This window comes from Sparus aurata, chromosome 1, assembly GCF_900880675.1.
Source record: "Sparus aurata chromosome 1, fSpaAur1.1, whole genome shotgun sequence".
NCBI lineage: Eukaryota > Metazoa > Chordata > Actinopteri > Spariformes > Sparidae > Sparus > Sparus aurata.
The window spans coordinates 16,120,751-16,139,292 of record NC_044187.1 but is presented as its reverse complement, the minus strand read 5'-3'; the positions used below and the strand labels follow the sequence as shown (position 1 = coordinate 16,139,292).

General features: G+C 42.1%; 1 protein-coding gene across 1 annotated transcript; it reads left to right on the top strand.

The window, feature by feature from the left end:
• The first annotated feature begins 2,012 nt into the window (after positions 1 to 2,012).
• On the top strand, positions 2,013 to 18,540 carry arhgef38 (Rho guanine nucleotide exchange factor (GEF) 38). The gene is made up of 14 exons (XM_030425405.1): positions 2,013 to 2,341; positions 8,189 to 8,373; positions 9,061 to 9,178; positions 9,308 to 9,455; positions 9,564 to 9,581; positions 9,754 to 9,953; positions 10,122 to 10,255; positions 10,757 to 10,861; positions 10,948 to 11,067; positions 11,947 to 12,321; positions 13,185 to 13,322; positions 14,318 to 14,519; positions 16,488 to 16,771; positions 17,824 to 18,540. The coding sequence occupies exons 1-14, from the start codon at positions 2,125 to 2,127 to the stop codon at positions 18,004 to 18,006; spliced, it is 2,427 nt and encodes an 808-aa protein (XP_030281265.1). The 5' UTR covers positions 2,013 to 2,124; the 3' UTR covers positions 18,007 to 18,540.
• The last annotated feature ends 2 nt before the right edge of the window (positions 18,541 to 18,542 follow it).

Genomic DNA, 18,542 nt, shown 5'->3' with positions numbered 1-18,542 from the left:
GCACCAGAGATAACATCATTTACAGACCTGCCATGTTTGTATAGGGTCTGTGATGGTTCAGTATGTTATATTACAAAAACCCTCCTTGGTTATGTCATACTGCTAACGCTGACGTCTGTCGTGTTTGAACAGAATTTAACTGTGCTTGTTTAACAGAGAAGAACACGAGACACTATATCAACATCTAATTATTTCATTCTTGAGTTCTCCTGAAATACCCACATAAATGATGATGGTGTGAGATACTTGATTTATACAGTGCAGTCTCACGTTGGTGACCAGCTAACATATAGTGGCGAGCCATATGTGTTCATCTAGTCTAGTGAAGGTTAAACAGGTGTGCAATGAGCACACTGCGCAGGGATCTGAAAACACAATGGGAGCCCTCATTACCTGTGGTTCAATGGGGAGGAAATGCATCCGTTCATTGTTCTGGCAAGGAACGCAGTATCTGGTTGCTATGACCAGGAATCATTGTGGCAGCTTGTGTGTTAATGAATTACCTGTCGAACCAGGTTTCCTGTCAAGTTGAGTGTCAAGTTATGGGTTGGCAATAGAAGGAATCCATTTTTTGTATAAGGAAACAAAGATAAAAAAAGCATCATTTATGACTAAATGAAGAATATTTCAAACTCAGCTTTTCATGACAACCTAAAAACCACTGGAAACCAATAAACTGACACAGCTATCAGTCAATGCATATGAGTGCAGCTTGTAGAAAGACCAAGATATTATGTTGCATGAAAGCAGTTTTATTTGAAATAGCTTGTACATTCAAGATGAGGGTTGTGTTCGGTGGATGATCGGGGTCGAGGAGAGGGATAAAGGGTGGTCGAACAGAGCATTTATAGCATGGCAGCCCAAAGTGGGGCCCACGTGCCAAAGTTGGCCTGCGGTAAGGTTTGATTTGGCCCAGCAAATGTTTCCAAATAAGTACTGAGGGGCAGGTTGCACATGAAGTCAGTCAAATGCGGGAATATTTCTGCATCTTAACAATAAGATAAAATAGATTAAAAAAAGAAGCAGTAGTGTGCTCGAGTATTTTTATATCTCTGTATAATCAACACACTTTTGAAACTCATGCATGTAGCAGGAATAAAATTTGAATTAGTTGGAAAAGCCTTTATTCAAAACATGGCTATTTACATAACAATAGAACGGGTTTGACATTAAAGGTCCTCCTCAGGGTACAAAGTACTGTGATGAAGACCTTCAAGGTCAAAAGTGGTCACTCTCACAGTAAAATAGATATATTAGAATAATGTTTACTTTTGGCCCTCGATTAAGTTTTGGCCCTCAAAGGGAAAACGTGTTGGCACCACTGATCTACAGAGACCAGGTATGAGGCTAAGGCTGGGGGCATGCCTCAAATCAACATATGGCTTCATCATCCATCTTTAGTTCCTATAATGAATAATAATAAGAAAAATGACTGAGATGGATGCCGACAGGTGTTTTGGGGGGTTAAACCCACCTATAGGTTATAATAACTTCATTCATGTCATTTATTTCAAAGACTTGTTGAATCCATTTTACTCTATTTAACATTTCCTCGACCTGCTGAGAGGTTTGTTTTTCCTACAGGTAGGACATTCTACTTAATGATTTGGAAATTCCCAGACTCACCACTGTGTAAAATAAAAAGCTCTCTGTATTATTGAGCGTCATTTACAGCACCCATTCCGTTTGCATAAATACTTCCTTGTCAAAATGTTCACTTTGTTGAGAGTCTCAGCGAGGCCCCATGTGCATTTTATATGAAGCACATTCTAGTTTTAGTCGGAGCAGAAAGAAGCTGACGATCACCCCGCCGTCTTCAAACCTTCAGGGGAGAGAAAGTGCATCTCGACACTTTCTCTCCCTTGATGAACATAAAGCGCCTGTGGGGAAGAGCATAGCACAGCAAGCGGAGAGGTGTGGCTGCATAGCTCTCATGACAGGTAGACATGGGGAGGAGCTAGATTACCTGTGCAGAGCTGGCAGTCAGTGCACAGTGGACAGAGCACCTGTTGCCCTTCCCAGGCTCTGTCTCCCTCTCTTTCTCTGTTTCTCTCTCCCTCTTCCTGTCCCTCTCTCTTCCCCCTCGACTGGCCTGGAGGCACCGAGTGAGCTGAGGGCCCCACCATGGATCCCACTGAGGCCGGCGGGAGTGAAAAGGAGAAGGAGAAAGAGAAGGAGAAAGTGATAAAGAGGAGGAACCGGCCGGTGTTCCTGCGTTACCTGGAGAGGAGGAAAACAGACACCATCGTGGCTGATGACACGGCCAAAGGTGACTTCAACCTGGGGACGCTGGTGAGGAGGAGCCAGTCTGACAAGACGGAGTACAGCGCTAAACTTAAAGGTACACCAGATAATGACCTCCCCTGGGGTCAGAACTATGGCAACAATCCATACACACATGAGCCAACACTAAGTCTGAAAAGTCTCTCAACTCTTGATAACACGCTGTATGTCGACTATAGATGGACTTTAAGAGCAGAATGTATGGCTTGAAGGTAAACATTTAACACACACACACACGCACACACACACACACGCGCACACGCGCACACACACGCACGCACGCACGCACGCACGCACACACACACACACACACACACACACACTCTCACGCACACACACACACACACACACACACAGTATAGTACGCATTGCTATAGCTCTGGATACGAGGCACCTGTTGTGTTAGCTGAGCAGGAGATACTCCCACAGGGATGAAGCCACATATGCAAACTGGGCTCCAAACTCAGGCACAGAGGAGTGGCTTTGCAAGTGTTCCAGGCCAGCAAGTAAACAAGACCTACACACCAGTGAAGTGCGAAGAGGGATTTGCAGATGAGTTTTCTTCATCTGGTTTAGTGAAAGAGTTTAAAAGAGATGTCACTCAGTCGTACAGTTTGGTTTACAGTAAATATAACATTAAAGGTGCACTATGTAGACAATTATAGAAATTAGAGGACATTATAATCAGGAGATAAAGATCCTCAATGACTTTTCTATGCCTAAACAAAGTAAATAGACAAACTGTTTTTGTTGTCATGACTGAATAAACCGAAAAAAACAAACTGGCGTTTAAGGTCAACACGATTTCATACTGTTTTACTTTGTTTACATGTGGCGGACCCTGCCACCCTTCCAGCTTCAAACAGTGTTCTGGGTACATTATTTTCCTCTGAGAACAGAACTCTGTTTATTTAGTTATGGGAAAAAAATAAATATTTCTGAGTTTGAACATCTTCTCCCAAACTGCTTCGTGCCACTTTAAAGAGAGCGATTTGACTCAGACAGTGAGACGGAAACGAGGGTAAGATGCGGGAAAAAAAAAAAACATCGTTAATCCTGCTGTATGATGTCTCGTCACAAAAGCTGACCTAGTCTTCTCACACATGCACATGTCCACGCTTATGAAAATAAAACTGGCTTCACCTGTCCAATGAGTGCAGTCATTGGCGGGGAATGCTGCACTTCAAGCAAAAACTAATGACATCAGTGCCACAGTAGGGGGTTGCTATCAAAGATTAGCTGAAGTATGTAGGCCTTCCTGTGCCACCTGTTCCTGGGCTTCCTCTCCTGTGAACAATGCACATCACGTGCCAACATGACTTATTGTTTGAATTAGCAAAGTAAAATAAAGCCAACTTTTCACTTCCGTCTTGACAGTGCTGATAGGATGACTTTCAAACACACACACAAAGACACACACACACACACACACACACACACTTGCCTTATCAGCAACAGCTCTGTTTACTTGAAATAGAGACACTCTCTCCTCCTTTTGTACTTTCTGTTTTTTTTTTCTCCAACCTGCATCATGGCAGGCAGGGTTGTCAAAAAAAACACACACACAGGGTTTGTTTTCAGTAAACCTCTCTCCCACCCTGCTTGACGTTGGCCTCACACCTGACAGGCAGTATTACATATTTACAGTGGTATTACCATTGCAAATATTGACAGAACGATGACTTCACCGAAAGAGGAAACATGTGAGCTGCTGCTCGACAGTCAGTTCTCATCTGCTTGTCAGACAGGTTGGTCGAGCTGCAGAACCATGGCAACGTGACATCAAGATGTCTAATAATTTACAGTAACTCAATATAATACTTCTGCCAATGATTTACCAGCACAAAAAACAGCATAAAGGGACAGTTATAAACCACATATTGATATGTTACTTTGATGTGGATTTTATATTGTTTGAGGACTGAACTCTGTGGTAATTTATTAAGCTAGACACAATGAAGGACGAAATGCATAGCAAGATAAATGTCTAACTTTTCCTTTTCAGGAATATTCTTTTAGCAGGCTTTCTTCAATTCCTGCATACTTATTCTCAGTGATAAAAAATCCCATTGTGCACTTCCCCGGCGTGTCATTTTTCTTGATGGCGATACATGATACACCGTGCCTTGCATTCTGTTCTGGGGCAGTCTGATGGATCCCTTTCAATGGGCTCAACGTTGAAAAGCCCTGTATCCACTTTCATGGGAACTCCTGCGCCGGCAACCACAGCTCACCAAACATAATGCTGGCTAAAGGATAAGTCAGCACGGCTTGAGATCCACTTCTGAGTCTTGATGGGCTATAACGCATTTTTAAAAATCTTTTGTGGAATTGTGAATTTGTCAGTGAGCGGCAGTCTTTTCCGGTTTTCACACATAATTCAAAGCTGTTTTTTCATGTTAAGATTTTGTACAGCGGCAAGAAAGTATCGGAGTGAAACGTGTATAAAAGGAGCTGAAACCAGATTAAAAATAGAACATGCCTCCGTCCAACGAGCAGCCGACATACCTCACCTGATCTGTTTCTCACGGTCGGAGGTTTCCAGGGATTCTGGGATCCCTTTTTTTAACACCGGAAGCCCACGTAGACACAAGACACTGCTGATGAATGAGAGCGATACTTCTGTTACATAACATTTCCACTGGTGGCAATTTGTCCGTTGCTCCTACAATGAAAAATGTTATCTCACAGTGAAATGGTGGAAATATATCAGGAGGGGTTTATTCCAAAGCTTTAGTTGACTCAAAGAACATCACACCTTATCTACTTCTTGAAGCATTATCAGGCATTGACAAGATAATTAATAACTGCTGAAGGTAAAGGGGCTTTCGACTGCACAATTTGGTCTTGTGACTCAGGCAAACATACCTCTTCCACAGATATCAAATCACAGGGGGGATAGAGGGGACACCCATCCATCCTGGGAAAAATATGATTTGTGTTTATGATTTGTATATTAATGACACTCAGTAAAAGCACTTGTGCTCCTATCACCTATAGCGGTGGCACATGGTGTAGGCACAGTACGTATGTGTGGTAAGTATACCCACTGAATACAATAATGCACATTTAGAGTCGTTACCAGTCTTCATTTTCACCGCACTGAATTAGTGGTCACTCTTCATGTAAGCTAGCGGTTAGCATGCATTTGCAAGCTAGCCCAGTAACATTAGCCAGCATTTGCAGCACTTCTAATTTGATTCCGTGAGAGAAGCTGGAGAAGCTGGCAGAAGTCACAGCCCTTATTTTGGTGTCCACCTCAATAATTGCTGTCTAAAAAATGTCATGTTTGTTGGTTGGATGGTTGGTTTGTCAGCAGGATTACACAAACACTACTGAACGGCTTTCCATGAAACTCGGATGGAGGATGGGTCTCAGCCCAGAATAGACCTCATTATCTTTTGTTGTGGACACAGCTAAGGAGAGGATTTTTTTTTTTTTTTTTTTCCAGATTGAGAGACATGGTGTTGCATTTATGGTTTGTTACTGTTGAGAGCCAAAGAAGCCGAATTTAAAAGAAAGCTGTGTTTTTTCAAAAAATCAATTCAACCTGTTACACTATCGTTAATGATTCAGAACAGATTAAAAACAAAAAGGGGGCGGGGAGTAAAGAGTGGTGTAGTTATCAGTCATATTATAGTTATAATTTTTACACTTTGGGTTCCCTCGTCTCAAAGTCAATGAGTTTTTTTAATTGGTTGTCATTTAAAAGCCTGGAATAAGGTCTGTGGTTACCACAGGCTTAAGATATTTACAAGCTTTTCTCCACAACATAAAATACACAGCTAAATGTCCCACAAATGAATTATAAAGCGCTTACATGTCTTAAAAATGGCAGTTGCTAACAAGTGTACAGTAATTGTGTAGAAAGACGCTTAGTGGTGGTGATGTTTATGTCATGCGACAGCAATGTAGCCTGTTTATAGCCTGTGACATTAGCTTTTCATTTACAGCTATTTTAATCTTTTAATTTGTCTGTAAGGACTATCATTCTGAATGAAATATGGAAGTGTCATACATTTCTGTTTGCCACAGAGATTATTTTTGGTGATAATCCAAAATCCAATTAAAAAATATTATTGGCTTTTTGTGGAGGGAACAAGGGTGATGCTAACTTGCAGGTTAGCAAAAGAAAAATACGTCATCACTACACCACTCTATGGCAGCTTCAACGCAGGCTGTACAACAGGAAATCGTATTTAAACAAGGTCTTTAAAGGTGATCTGAGGGGAGGTCACAGAAACATAAACACCTGTGCAATGAATTTCAATTGGGCGCAAAAGCCCTTCAGATGAAAACTACCTCTGTGACATTTAATGTATTCAGTTTTTGTGGAGATTCCTGTGTCTCAGGAAAAATATAAGGTGTAACTGTAAGCGGTGCTGTGGGCAGAATATGATCAGATCTCCTCTGCAGTCAGCCATGTCTGAACACAATCTGTACACTGTTCACATTCATGAGAAAGTTCTGCCCACTGGCCAGAAACACATGACCCATTCTCCTCACCTTCAGCGAAAGGCAGCAGCTGCATACTGTACTGCACTGTTCTCTCATGGCAACACTGTGGCCTGCATAGCGCCTGCAACTTGACATTGCTGTTGCATCCAACATACATTTGTTTTTTAAAGATTTGTCTAAGGAAATAAAAAAAAAGAAGATACCATTTTCTCACTATCTTGCTTCTGAGATCTGGGTCTTGGTAATATTTTCTGCGCAAATTGAAATTCTCCTGGTCAAATATTCTGCAGGTTAACCTCTGCTTTAGTGCGTGCATGTGTGTACAATTAGTAGCCCGGGAGTGTATGTATATATTCCTGTGTGAATCAGTGTTAGTGTTTGTGTGTGTGTGTGTGTGTGTGTGTGTCCTTGCATATGCAGGAGTGTGTTTGTCATTGTGTGCCACTCTCCCCTCCCCACACACACACACACACTCCCAGTCTGAGCAGATGGAATGCCTGAGCACGCCGTAGCATTACATCAGCGGCACGATTAGTTCCGTAACCTGACACGAGCCTCGCAGCCTTCTGTCATCCTCCCTCCACCTCTCTCTCCCTCTCTCTCTCTCTCTTCATCACCACCCCCCCAGAGAGGGAAGTGGTGTGTAGCGTCGATTAGGCAGCAAGGAAGCATCCCTCTTCCCTGAACAGACACTCCTGCCTGCCATGCAAAGCGCAGAGCAGCCACAGACTGATTAGGCAGCAGAGCAATAAAAAAAAAGGGAGAAGTGAGCCTGACTGGCATGTTAAGTGAGGCCTTTTGGCGCTCGAGTCAAAATAATTAGATCACCGTGAAATACGGCGATCTAAATGGCTGCTGGGGCGTCAAGCGGATATGTTGGAAGAGATGTAGGTTTTTCCAAGCACGCACAGCCCACGGGGCCCAGGGTGTTTACCCGCATTTTTAGAAAATGTGCCACACAGATGGCTTGAAATGCTGGCAAAAACATATCATTTTTGTGAAACTGCAGATTTATTGCGAAATGTACGTGCACTCACATCATCTTTCGTTTTTCTATGTTCTTGTATGACCTGCATAACTCATCGGGCCAGGTGCTGTACGGAAAGTCGATGAGGTCATTATTTGTGTCCTTTTCCCTGCCTGACAATGTTTTATACGTCTTTTGGTTGAATATCACCAGCTGGTGTTTATAAACGCCAGTGCAAATGGCAGTCGGTGTTGGTAAATGGCGTCCCATGCACCTGCACACATATGTCTAATGTGTCTAAATCATATTTGCCAGAAAAATCAAATTGTTTACAAGATATTCCAGTATAGATATAAACATGATGGAGCGTGTTTCAATGCCAGCTGGCACCGGCTTTCCATACATCGACAATGTGTTTAGCTCCCTAAAAATTACAGCTGAACGGATTTTCTTTTAATACCAATTCCATCTTTTCCTCAGAGAAAATGTCACCACACAACCTGTCCCCACTGCCCTCGCCAGCTCTGGACCCAGAAGAGGTCCGCCTGAGGAAGATGAACCGCAGGGCAAAGGTCATTCAGGAGCTTGTGCAGACTGAAAAGGACTTCCTCACCGACCTGGAGCTGTGCATCAGAGAGGTGGTCCAGCCTCTACGGAATCTGCAGGTAGATACTTTTCAGGATTTCCGAAAGGAAGTCTCCTCCAGGCTAAATGTGGTTTTAATCCCCGCCAAAGGTCAAATATAAGAGCAAAATACACCATCTTGCGCTCGTGACATCAGGGTTCAACTGTCAACCACGACATCACACCAGCTTATCAGAGAAATGAACACTTGAAGATACTTTGGGAACTATTTACTTGATGTGTACTGATTTTCCTCATAGTTTGGCCTATGTCCCCTCTACTAACATGGAGGGGCTATACTCCTGCAAGACAACCAGCCACCAGGGAGCGATTAAGATGTTTTGACTTCACCTTAAGGAAGCAAATTCTTTAACCACGACTAAAACATTTTCTTGGATTAAAATTGGATTTTGTTAATCAAGTCTAATGTGAATATTGAATTAGCTTCCTCCTGAGAGAGTTGATGTAACAGCATCATTTGCCCATTTGGTACATCTTGACAATATAATCCTAAAATGCACCTTAACTGACCATCATTCAACCCCAACATAACCCCACGATTCACACACTGAGATGAATCAGTTTAGACATTGGAGAATATTTATAACAAATAGCCAGTAATCAATATTGATCTGTTTAAATAGATACTGGCCAACCATAGAAGTTAATATCAACAACAGACCATCAGAAAATTTGGACTTTCATTTGTGTTCCTTATCCTCTGTTAGGTTGTGGATGTAGACAGGCTGTTCACCAACATGGAGACAGTGTGTGAGGTATCTGCAGCACTTCTCCACAGACTGCATGAGGCCCTGGCCGACCCTGATCCAGAGGCAGTCGTCATAGGTAACGACATTATGACTCTTGCCTGTCTGATTCAAGTTTATTGAAACGTTACCACTCTGGTTAATATTCGACAGAAGATCTCACACTGTATTTCATGTCCTGTGTGTCACGTTTTGTTTTTTTTTTAAGGTGAAGTATTCATCCAGGCGAAGGCAGCTTTAGAAGATGTATATAAGATTTACTGTTACCACCATGACGATGCCAACATGTCACTGAAGTCCTATGAGAAAGAAGAAGAGATAAAGCAACATTTCACCACGTGTGTATTAGCTCTGAAGTAAGTAACCTCCTCCAGATATTTTTTTTAATGATTTCAAATTATTCATAATAGTTTTATGCATATAATCTTGGTGCTGACTGTGTTTCTTTGTCTTTGTTATTACAGGAAAATCTATGACCAAGAGTAAGTACCATTTAAATATACTTATATTGATGCGTTGATGCATTGAATTAGCTGTTTTGGTTTTGTTGTCGTTGCTCTTGTGTGTTGTTTTCTTGCCTGAATCTCAGTTCTGTAGATCATAACAGTTCATTGTCGACCGCTGTTTACTCTATAATGTACTTCATTTGCGCAGAGGGAAACCCAACCTGCTGGACATGGGTTCACTGATCATCAAGCCGGTTCAGAGGATCATGAAGTACCCACTGCTGCTGAGAGAGCTGTGGCAGGCCACGCCCGAAGACCACCCTGACTGTCGACCGCTGCAGGAGGCCTTCACCGCCGCCAAAATCATCAATGTTAACATCAACGAGTTCAAGAGACGAAAGGATATAGGTGAGTGTTCATTCACGTTGTCATGTATATTGGTATTTATCACTGATGTTTTAAATGTCAATTTTGTTACTGTGCTAGATGCTGTATTTACTCTGACATAACTCTTTCAATTGTGGTTCAATATTCCTGCTCATTTTTTATTTTTTTTTCCCCTTGTAACTATTTCAGTTATGAAGTATAAGAGGTTGGAAGATGAAGGCACACTGAGGGGCAAACTACACAAGTTCAACATTCACTCCATCCGGAAGAAAGGGGACAGGTTTGCTGGCTATCTCAAGATCCTCACTGGGGTGGAACCACAGGTAAAAAAAGCAAACAAAAACAACTTTTTGAGTTCATCCCACAGTCACTGCAACCATGATAAAAAAAGAGGAGTAAACGGAATAAAGGTTATGAGGCTATCAGACATGATATATTATTGTATTTATTAATTGAATTATTCATTCATTCATTCACCCTTTTTTGCACTCATCATTGAAGGGTGATCCTCATTTACGATGAAATCGAGTCAATTACAAACAAAGAGAAGGGGAAAACAATAAAAAAGTGATGCACAATACTAAACAGAAAAGCAGGGTAATAGGCTATAGTTATGTATAAGCTCTAAAACCTTTAAATTGTGGTAGCTAATTTGATAGATAAACAGAAATATATCAAATTAAAACTAAAAAAACAAATACAGGTGTGGTCAGGATCAAAGTTTTAAACTGGCCAAAAGGTAGATGTTTATTGGTTTTAAGGCAAAAGCATAATTGGCATTTAACTACCATTAAGGCAACGTGTTTTTTCTCTTCTTCCTGTAGGTGAGAGATGAAGTGTTTGATAGAGAGGAGAAGCTGTTCAGGAGTCTGGAGAAGGCCGTGAGGCAGCTGGTCAAGAATGTCCAGTGTTACCTGCTGCACACTCAGGTAGGTAAACCACATGTCCTGCTCTGCATTTGTGTGCGTTTTAATGGTTTTATATATATATTCAACTTTTGATGTGTTTTCTGCAGGAGATGGTGTCTGTGGCTGTCCAGAACGTCCAAGACATGGAGAACATCATCAAGGAGCCGGGCAAAAATGGCACAAACGGCTCATCGCACATCAACGGAAATGACCCCTATAAGCACTTTGTAAGTAGTTTGTACTTTATCCCAAAAGAAGTTGACTTTAGTTGACTTTACTGTCCTGCTTTGTCTTAAGTGACTCTTCAGTACTTCTAGCCTTGCTGTTCTTACATGATCTCCCATTCACCTTCCTGCGAACTGTGAGTCATCTGTCACTTTGCCCACAGCTACCTGTCTTCTGTCAGTGATATTACATTAATCCTCTCCTTCCGTGCCTTTAACCTTCCTGCTCGACCCTTCTGCAACTCTGCCAACTTACCTTTCCTGCCCTCGTCTCTCAGTAGATCGCACTCTTGCCAACCCTGACATACCTTCACCTTTCAAAAACATTCCGTGTGAACCGGTTAAGCACAGCCTCATACGGAAATCTGTAAAGAAGTGTAGACACAAAGGTGCATGTACACGAAGAAGGCACACGGCAGACATCATCTAACCATGACAGCTGTAACTGACAGATGTTATTTTCACCAAAGAAACTGTTCTTTTTTTTTTTCTCGACTTTACAGGCTCCACACTATAATAAATAAAATCTGTTATGTCTGCTAAAGTCTCACTTTAAGCTGAACAGTATCACCAGCCCATGTTTATCTGCATGCAAATGGAGCTGTAGCAGCTCTGTTGTTGTTGTGTATTCAAGATTAATGTTGAGGCACACTTTACTGCTTCCCCTTGGAGGAAATTGCTCTGAATTAGAGACACTGCTGCACACTAAAAATAAAGGCATCTAATGGATCATACATTATTTAGAATATTTTAGAAAAACAAACATAAGCACCCTATAAGTGCCTCTTTACATGCGCAGAATTCACAATAGTGAATGCTTGTGTAGACTTACACTGGATGTCTCCATTCATCATCTTCCACCTCATTGACTCCCTCCTCCAGAAAGACAGTATGGAGCGCTTGGTTCTTGCCCCCCTCTCCTCCCTTCAAGGCATGTTCACAGCCCCACAGAAGCTCATCCAGAAGCGCTATGACAAATTGCTGGATTACTGCAGCCGCCTGGAGCGCTCCTCTTCTTTTTCATCCTCGTCCTCGTCATCCACCAGTGCTTCCTCTCCTTCACTGGTGTCGGAAGACCCGCCCGGTCCCGCCAAGAGGGACTACGAGGCTATCAATGCCTTGCTGGTAGAGGAGTTGCAGAGGTTCAACATGGCCGCCTACACCATCCTGACCAACTGTATGGTATACCTGGTGGCCCTGCTCAGAGGGCTGATGGACAAAATACTGCTCTGTTCCCCGTCCATACAGCAGCTGCCGGTGAGGGTCCAACACTTAAATCAAATTATTAGACACAATTTATCTATTTTAAGGTGCAACATTAACAACAGAGTGTCAAGAAATTACATCTATGTATTGTGTTGCAGAGATTTCTACTAGCATGCTAACTATCTAGCCCGAATGAGGCCTGTCTTGTAATACCACTTTGCACCCCAAGAGGCACTAGTCCGATAGCATAGCTCCCGTTTAACTGGGTGATGTAAGCAAACAGAGAGTTTGTGAAGTTTCAGAAGCTCTCTTCACTTTTCCAGTCCAATAAATAAACAAAATACACTCACAAAATGTCGAGGAGGGATATATTTTTACACTTATTTTCTTCAATTATCATCAAATACATAAATATAAGCCTTTTGAGCTCAAGTTTCTCTTGTCTACCAAACCAAGACAAGCCTGATTGTTAATCATAAAACACACTTAATCAAACTCAACGTGAGCAATATTAAACCAAGCTACAACATGTTGTATTATATATTAAACTAAGCTACAACATGTTGTATTATATATTAAACTAAGCTACAACATCTTGTATTATATATTAAACTAAGCTACAACATCTTGTAGTTCCAACATCCACTTCTAGTTAGGTCAAAAGAAATCCTTAATTCACAATGTTAGATTTGAAAATATTTGCTGATATGGCTGCTAGCTGCTTGGATAACTGAGCTAACAAGCTAACCGCAGCTAGTAGCTACTGCAGAGAGTATAGTGAGCAGCAGTTAGTGGTTAATCTGGTGACAAACTGGCCCCATATTTGTTTGGAGCGACTTTCGACAGGTGGCCATATTTTTCACAACACACCTTTATCATTCCAAACTAAAATGTGTCTTGTCTGTCTTTTTCAGGCTCCGCTGTCAAACATCGCTGAAGTGCAGAACAGCATCATGGATGAGCTGAACAATCTGTCGTTTGTCAAAGATAACGCACAGAAGTTGATGGAGCGGAAGGTCAGCTTCGAGAGGCAACGAGACAAGAAAATAGCGGTAAGAAAAGTGGTAGCAATCTTGAAAGAATATTCTTGTCTGGAGACAAAAATGTGCATTGTAACCAGCAGTCGGTAGATCCCTGGTTAGTTGTGTAAGCATCCGCAAAGTTCTCATTGGCTCCACACCCAAATAAATAATTTGCCTAAAATAGTGACTTTAAGTATTTACTTACATGTAGATGTTCCTTCTAATTCTATTACAGAACATTAATTGTAAAGGGGAAGATTTGGGGAATTTCTAGATTTTTTCTATCATGTTGAGTCAATGTGTTAAAATTTGATAATTTAGTCTGATTAAAATAAATTGATGCAAACTTTAAACTTAAACTTTACATCATTATTCAATTATTAAATAAGCTGACTGGAACTAAACATTCTAAGCACTTAACAAGTGTTTATTTTTCCAGTATTGCGCATAAAATTATGCTATTTGAATTGGTTATTCTGTCTTTGGTAATAATTCACACATCTAGCTTTTGTGTGTATTACACATGAGTCCCTAGAGAAACCCTTTACATTATATTAATGTAATAGAATTAGATGGAAAATTCACATATAAATAAGATACTTGAAGGCACCATTTTAGGTTAATTATTTTTTGATTGCAGGTTAGAAAAAGCTCCCACATATTCCTCTGAGTCTTTCAAAATGTTCTGAACCAGTTCCAAGCCGTAAACGAGCAGCTATGAGTCTTATCAAAGGCAGACGTAGTGAACAGCTCCAGGCTGTGATTAACTGGGGCACTCGACAACCCAAATCAGGTATCAGTCCTCAGAGACTTGTATATATATGTGTGTGTAGGTGTACACATATGCATGCACACCTTTACCTATATGAGATTTTTAAACTAACACCCCCAGGAGCTTATTGCCTTTCCACCTCCTGAGAATAACCCTGCACACTGATAACCAACAACATGCCTACATGTGCCCACGCACCAGACCCACTTCAAATAATAACACCAACACACCTTTGTGCCGTGCTGTTCTCCAGGTGCCGGAGGTTCAGCATCAAACCGAGGAGCAGCGCGCCCGGCTGCTGGCAGAACACCCACTGAGCCGTCTGTACCAGCTGAAGAGGAAGTGCAATGGCTGCCAGGAGCAGGACCTCAGCCTGCTGGAGGGAGAGCTGGTGGCCCTACTGGAGGACACGGACCCATTAGGCAGCAGCAGCCGCTGGCTGGTTCACACTGGAGGCAAGTGTGTATGTGTGTGTGTGTGTGTGTGTGTGTGTGTGTGTGTGCGTGTGTGTGTGTGTGTGTGTGTGTGTGTTTGTGTGTGTGTGTGTGTGTGTGTGTGTGTGTGCAGATGGACAAAGGCCCTCAGGGCAGAGGTAGCTCCTGGCACATTGTGTTGCCAGACACACAAAGTGAATTAAGTTATCACATTAGATCATCATCTGCAGGTATGGTCGGTATAGGTCTTCTTTTATACGCTTTCCTCTGTGAATACACCTGCATCTATTACACGACTGAGGCTGTGTAGATACACCAAACTTTACTTTCTGACACCGACAAGTCAACACACAAGAGTCAGTCCCAGGAGCTCCTGTGATGTCATGGTTGCTGGTACCTCTTCGCCTGCCTCTGGAGATGGTTGCCTCACAACAGGGCCAACTCCATAGCTTGTCTCCATCTCCCCTCTACGTCTCGCAGAGGCACCTGAGATCCCGATGTCTTGTTTGGAACAAACCGCTGCGCGTTGTAAGCAGTGTTACTTAGAGTACAAAGCTTCTCCCTATGGGTATTCAGAAACAAGGATGGAGAGACGCCGCTTGCGCACCTCTCTGTACTCTGCAATAACAAGTTCTTTTTTATGAGTGCTCGAAAGAAATAAATAAAAAATGAGTGTGTGTGTGTGTGTGTGTGTGTGTGTGTGTGTGTGTTTCTTGGTGCAAAGTACATTCTTCACAGACTTGTCTTTTCCTCTGGGATTACAAGCATTCCCAGGAAGTTGTTGTTCATTCTTCTGTTGATATCAACACTATGAATATGCTCACCTCATATTGACACATTCCTCAGTACGCTCACATGGATTTAAGATTGTGTAAGTAAATGCTGGAGCTTTTGGTTAATGTAATGAACACGCAGCCCAATATTTCAAACAGACAATTATCCAGATTTATTGTTATGATGCTGGAAATTGTCCTATAAAGTAAAAATTGTTTTGTAAATACCTTATTGTTGAAAAATTAAAACGTCAGTTTGCACCAATTAAATTGTATTGCCCTTCTCTGAGAATTAGCCATCTGTCATATTTATACTCAAAACTATTTGAGGGCAGAATATAACCCCCAATATAACCAGCTACCAACTGTGCCTGCCTTTAGCTGGTTAGCCCAGTTACACGTGCAGCTAGCGGTTCGCACTGGGAGCTCAGAGATTGTTAGTGTTTACGTCGCTAGCACGAGACCTTTGAACTGGGATAGGCTGGGGCTAGCTGGTCGGCATGCTAGCATAAGCAGATATCTCTGCAACAAGACACATAGAAATAATATCAAAACTGCTATTTATTCACATTCTGTTGATAATCTTGGTTATTTTCATAATGCTTTCAACAACAATCTTTACACATTGCCCCTTTAAATAATTGAGAACATATCTATAGAATTCCAGGTAATACACAGACATTACTGAGAACAGTTTTACTTACCTCCACAAAGGAGGTTATGTTTTCACCTTTGTCCATTTGTTGGTTTGTGAGCAGGATAACCCAAAAACTACTGAACAGATTTCCACAAAACTTGGATGGCGAATGGGTCTCAGCCCTATATAGACCCCATTAACTTGTGGTTTGGGTTCTGTTTAAGGGACACGTCCAGGAATTTTGGTCACTTTCTTCCACATTTCGAGGTGGCCGAGTGCCATTCTAGTTGGAATTCATTTTTACTGCATCGGTCTAATGTGTAGAAATGGTTGACAGCATATTTGGAGGATTATCCAGACAACTGATATTGAGGTGCTGTGTTGATTTTCAGTGTTTTGAGCACAACAAACAAAATTACATTCACCCACATTTTGAGTTGCATACCTAAAAACCTGAACAAAACAACACTGTCAGCAACACTGAAGAAAAGTGAGATTTTTGTTTTTCTTCGACCGATGCTTCAAAATGTACACTGAGGTCAAACATCCTGACAACTTGTCGTGTTGTGTCACTGTTAGGTGCACAGGGCTACGTCTACTCCACCTTCCTGAAGCCGTACAACCCTCTGAGGGACTCCCAGCGGGGAGGCCAGATGGTCCGGGAGCAGCAGCAGCAGCAGCCGCCTGCCATGGTGGACGAGGACTTTGACGACCTCAGTCTGTTCGTGTCGGGCAGTGGCAGCAGCAGCCTGCGCAGCTTCAACCTCAACTCCGCCGACAGCAGCTCAACCCTCTCCGGACTACAGGGGGAGCAAGAGAGCCCCGAAGACCTGGAGGACACGCTGGACGCAGAGGCTCAGCAGGTGTGTGTGTGTGTGTGTGTGTGTGTGTGTGTGTGTGTTGTCAGAACTGTTCTTGCACCATATGGATGTCATTTTAAGACACTGCAGCACTTAGGACTGAGAGACAGGTTGAAAAAAGAGGAAAACTTTGTCTAACTGAGTTTGGTTTCCAGCTTGAGGTCAGTCAAGGTCAAGAAGATTAACAGTTGCAGAGAGACTGTATGTCAGCATTTACATATTGACAAACACTCTGAAGCTATGTGTGAATCAAACAGTAAAAACAAAAATAAACTGGATCACACCATGTGAACCTCATAAATACTCAAAAAAAAAAAAAAACCCGGCTCAGCAGGCTGTGTAACTTCAATGGCAGTGCTTCGTCTCATGTGAGCCTCCACCTGTAAAATACGAGGGTTGTTATTACAGAGGGCCAGTAAAACTGTGGCGAGCCGTTAGATATAGTGGATGAGCAGGAGTTCCGCCAGTGATAGCTTCACAGTGTGTCTCTCCCTCTAGCTTGCATTGAAATTAAATGGGGTGAATAACATTACATGATGACAGCGCTGTCATTTTGGCTCCACACTCCCAGGCTCCATCGAACCTTTTGCTCGTGTCTTCATCCTGTATGACGACCCAATCAGCCTCTGATCTGCATCGTAACACGGCATGGTTATTTGTCTTGAAAAAATAAAATGTTGGTGAGGATCAGTTGACTGCAGCCAATGAAGATTAAGACTGGTGGTGACATTTTGTCCCTGTGGAAAGCTGATGGACAGTACCACCTTCTGGATTTGCAGGAGAATACATACACTTGAATTTTTTTTCAGTGCAGGTTGAGATTTGGTATTTACTGTACTGTATTTGGTTATTAATTCTAGTGGCGGAGAAGCACTCAGGTCCTTTACTTGAGTAAATGAAAGTATTGAAAAGTACTGAACAGTTCTCAGTGCAGCTAGATGCTGTATCGTAGGCAACTGGACTTGTTTCAGTTACTTGAAGACGTTTCACCTCTCATCAAGAGACTTCTGCAGTACTAGTTCCTGACAACATCTGAATTTTCTCTTCTTCCACAGTTTTATGCCGTTTATGCATTTCAAGCCCGCTGTGACCAGGAGCTGACCTTGCAGGAGTACCAGCATGTCCGGATCCTCCAGTTCTCTGACCTGGGAGGCAATAAGGACTGGTGGTTAGCCGAGTGTAACGGACAGAGGGGATACGTTCCTGCCAACTACCTTGGCAGGATGTCTTACGCGTAAAAAGAGGCTCTCAATGATATCAAAACAACCGAAACATCGAGAGCACCAGACCCAGCAAAAACCACAATGTGGCATTTTGAGCAAATGTCTCCGCTGACTTTTTAAAAACAAAACTAAAATAGTCCCGACAGTAACACAGGCTCTGCTTTGTGAAATTGCACTAGGTATCACTACATGTTATCAGATGTCTCTTACCAAAAGTGTTAAATCTGTTTTGCCTTCAGACGATCATTACGAGAACTCACCCATGCAGCCAATTATCTGTGATACAGTGATACATAAACGATGGTAGGAACACACAGGGCACTGTGCTGAGCACTTTTTGTATTTCAGTGTTGTAGAGTCTATATTGATAATGAAGTGATTTATTCATTAAGTTTATTATATATGTGAAGTGATTTGCAGATGAAGTCAATGTTATACGTGAAATAATTAATACATGAAGTATATGGTCTATGTGAATGTGAAATGAAGAAATCTGTCATCATTTATATTTTAACAGTCATGTCATGAATAAACATTCATAAACATCAATT

What these genes read in the sequence shown, in the direction of transcription:
- arhgef38 (XM_030425405.1), top strand. Translation starts at nt 2,125, where the DNA reads ATGGATCCCACTGAGGCCGGCGGGAGTGAAAAGGAGAAGGAGAAAGAG. An exon ending in TCCAGAGGCAGTCGTCATAG is followed by an intron (nt 9,179 to 9,307) that starts GTAACGACATTA and finishes TTTTTTTTTAAG; the next exon opens with GTGAAGTATTCATCCAGGCG. An exon ending in CTGGCTGGTTCACACTGGAG is followed by an intron (nt 14,520 to 16,487) that starts GCAAGTGTGTAT and finishes TGTCACTGTTAG; the next exon opens with GTGCACAGGGCTACGTCTAC.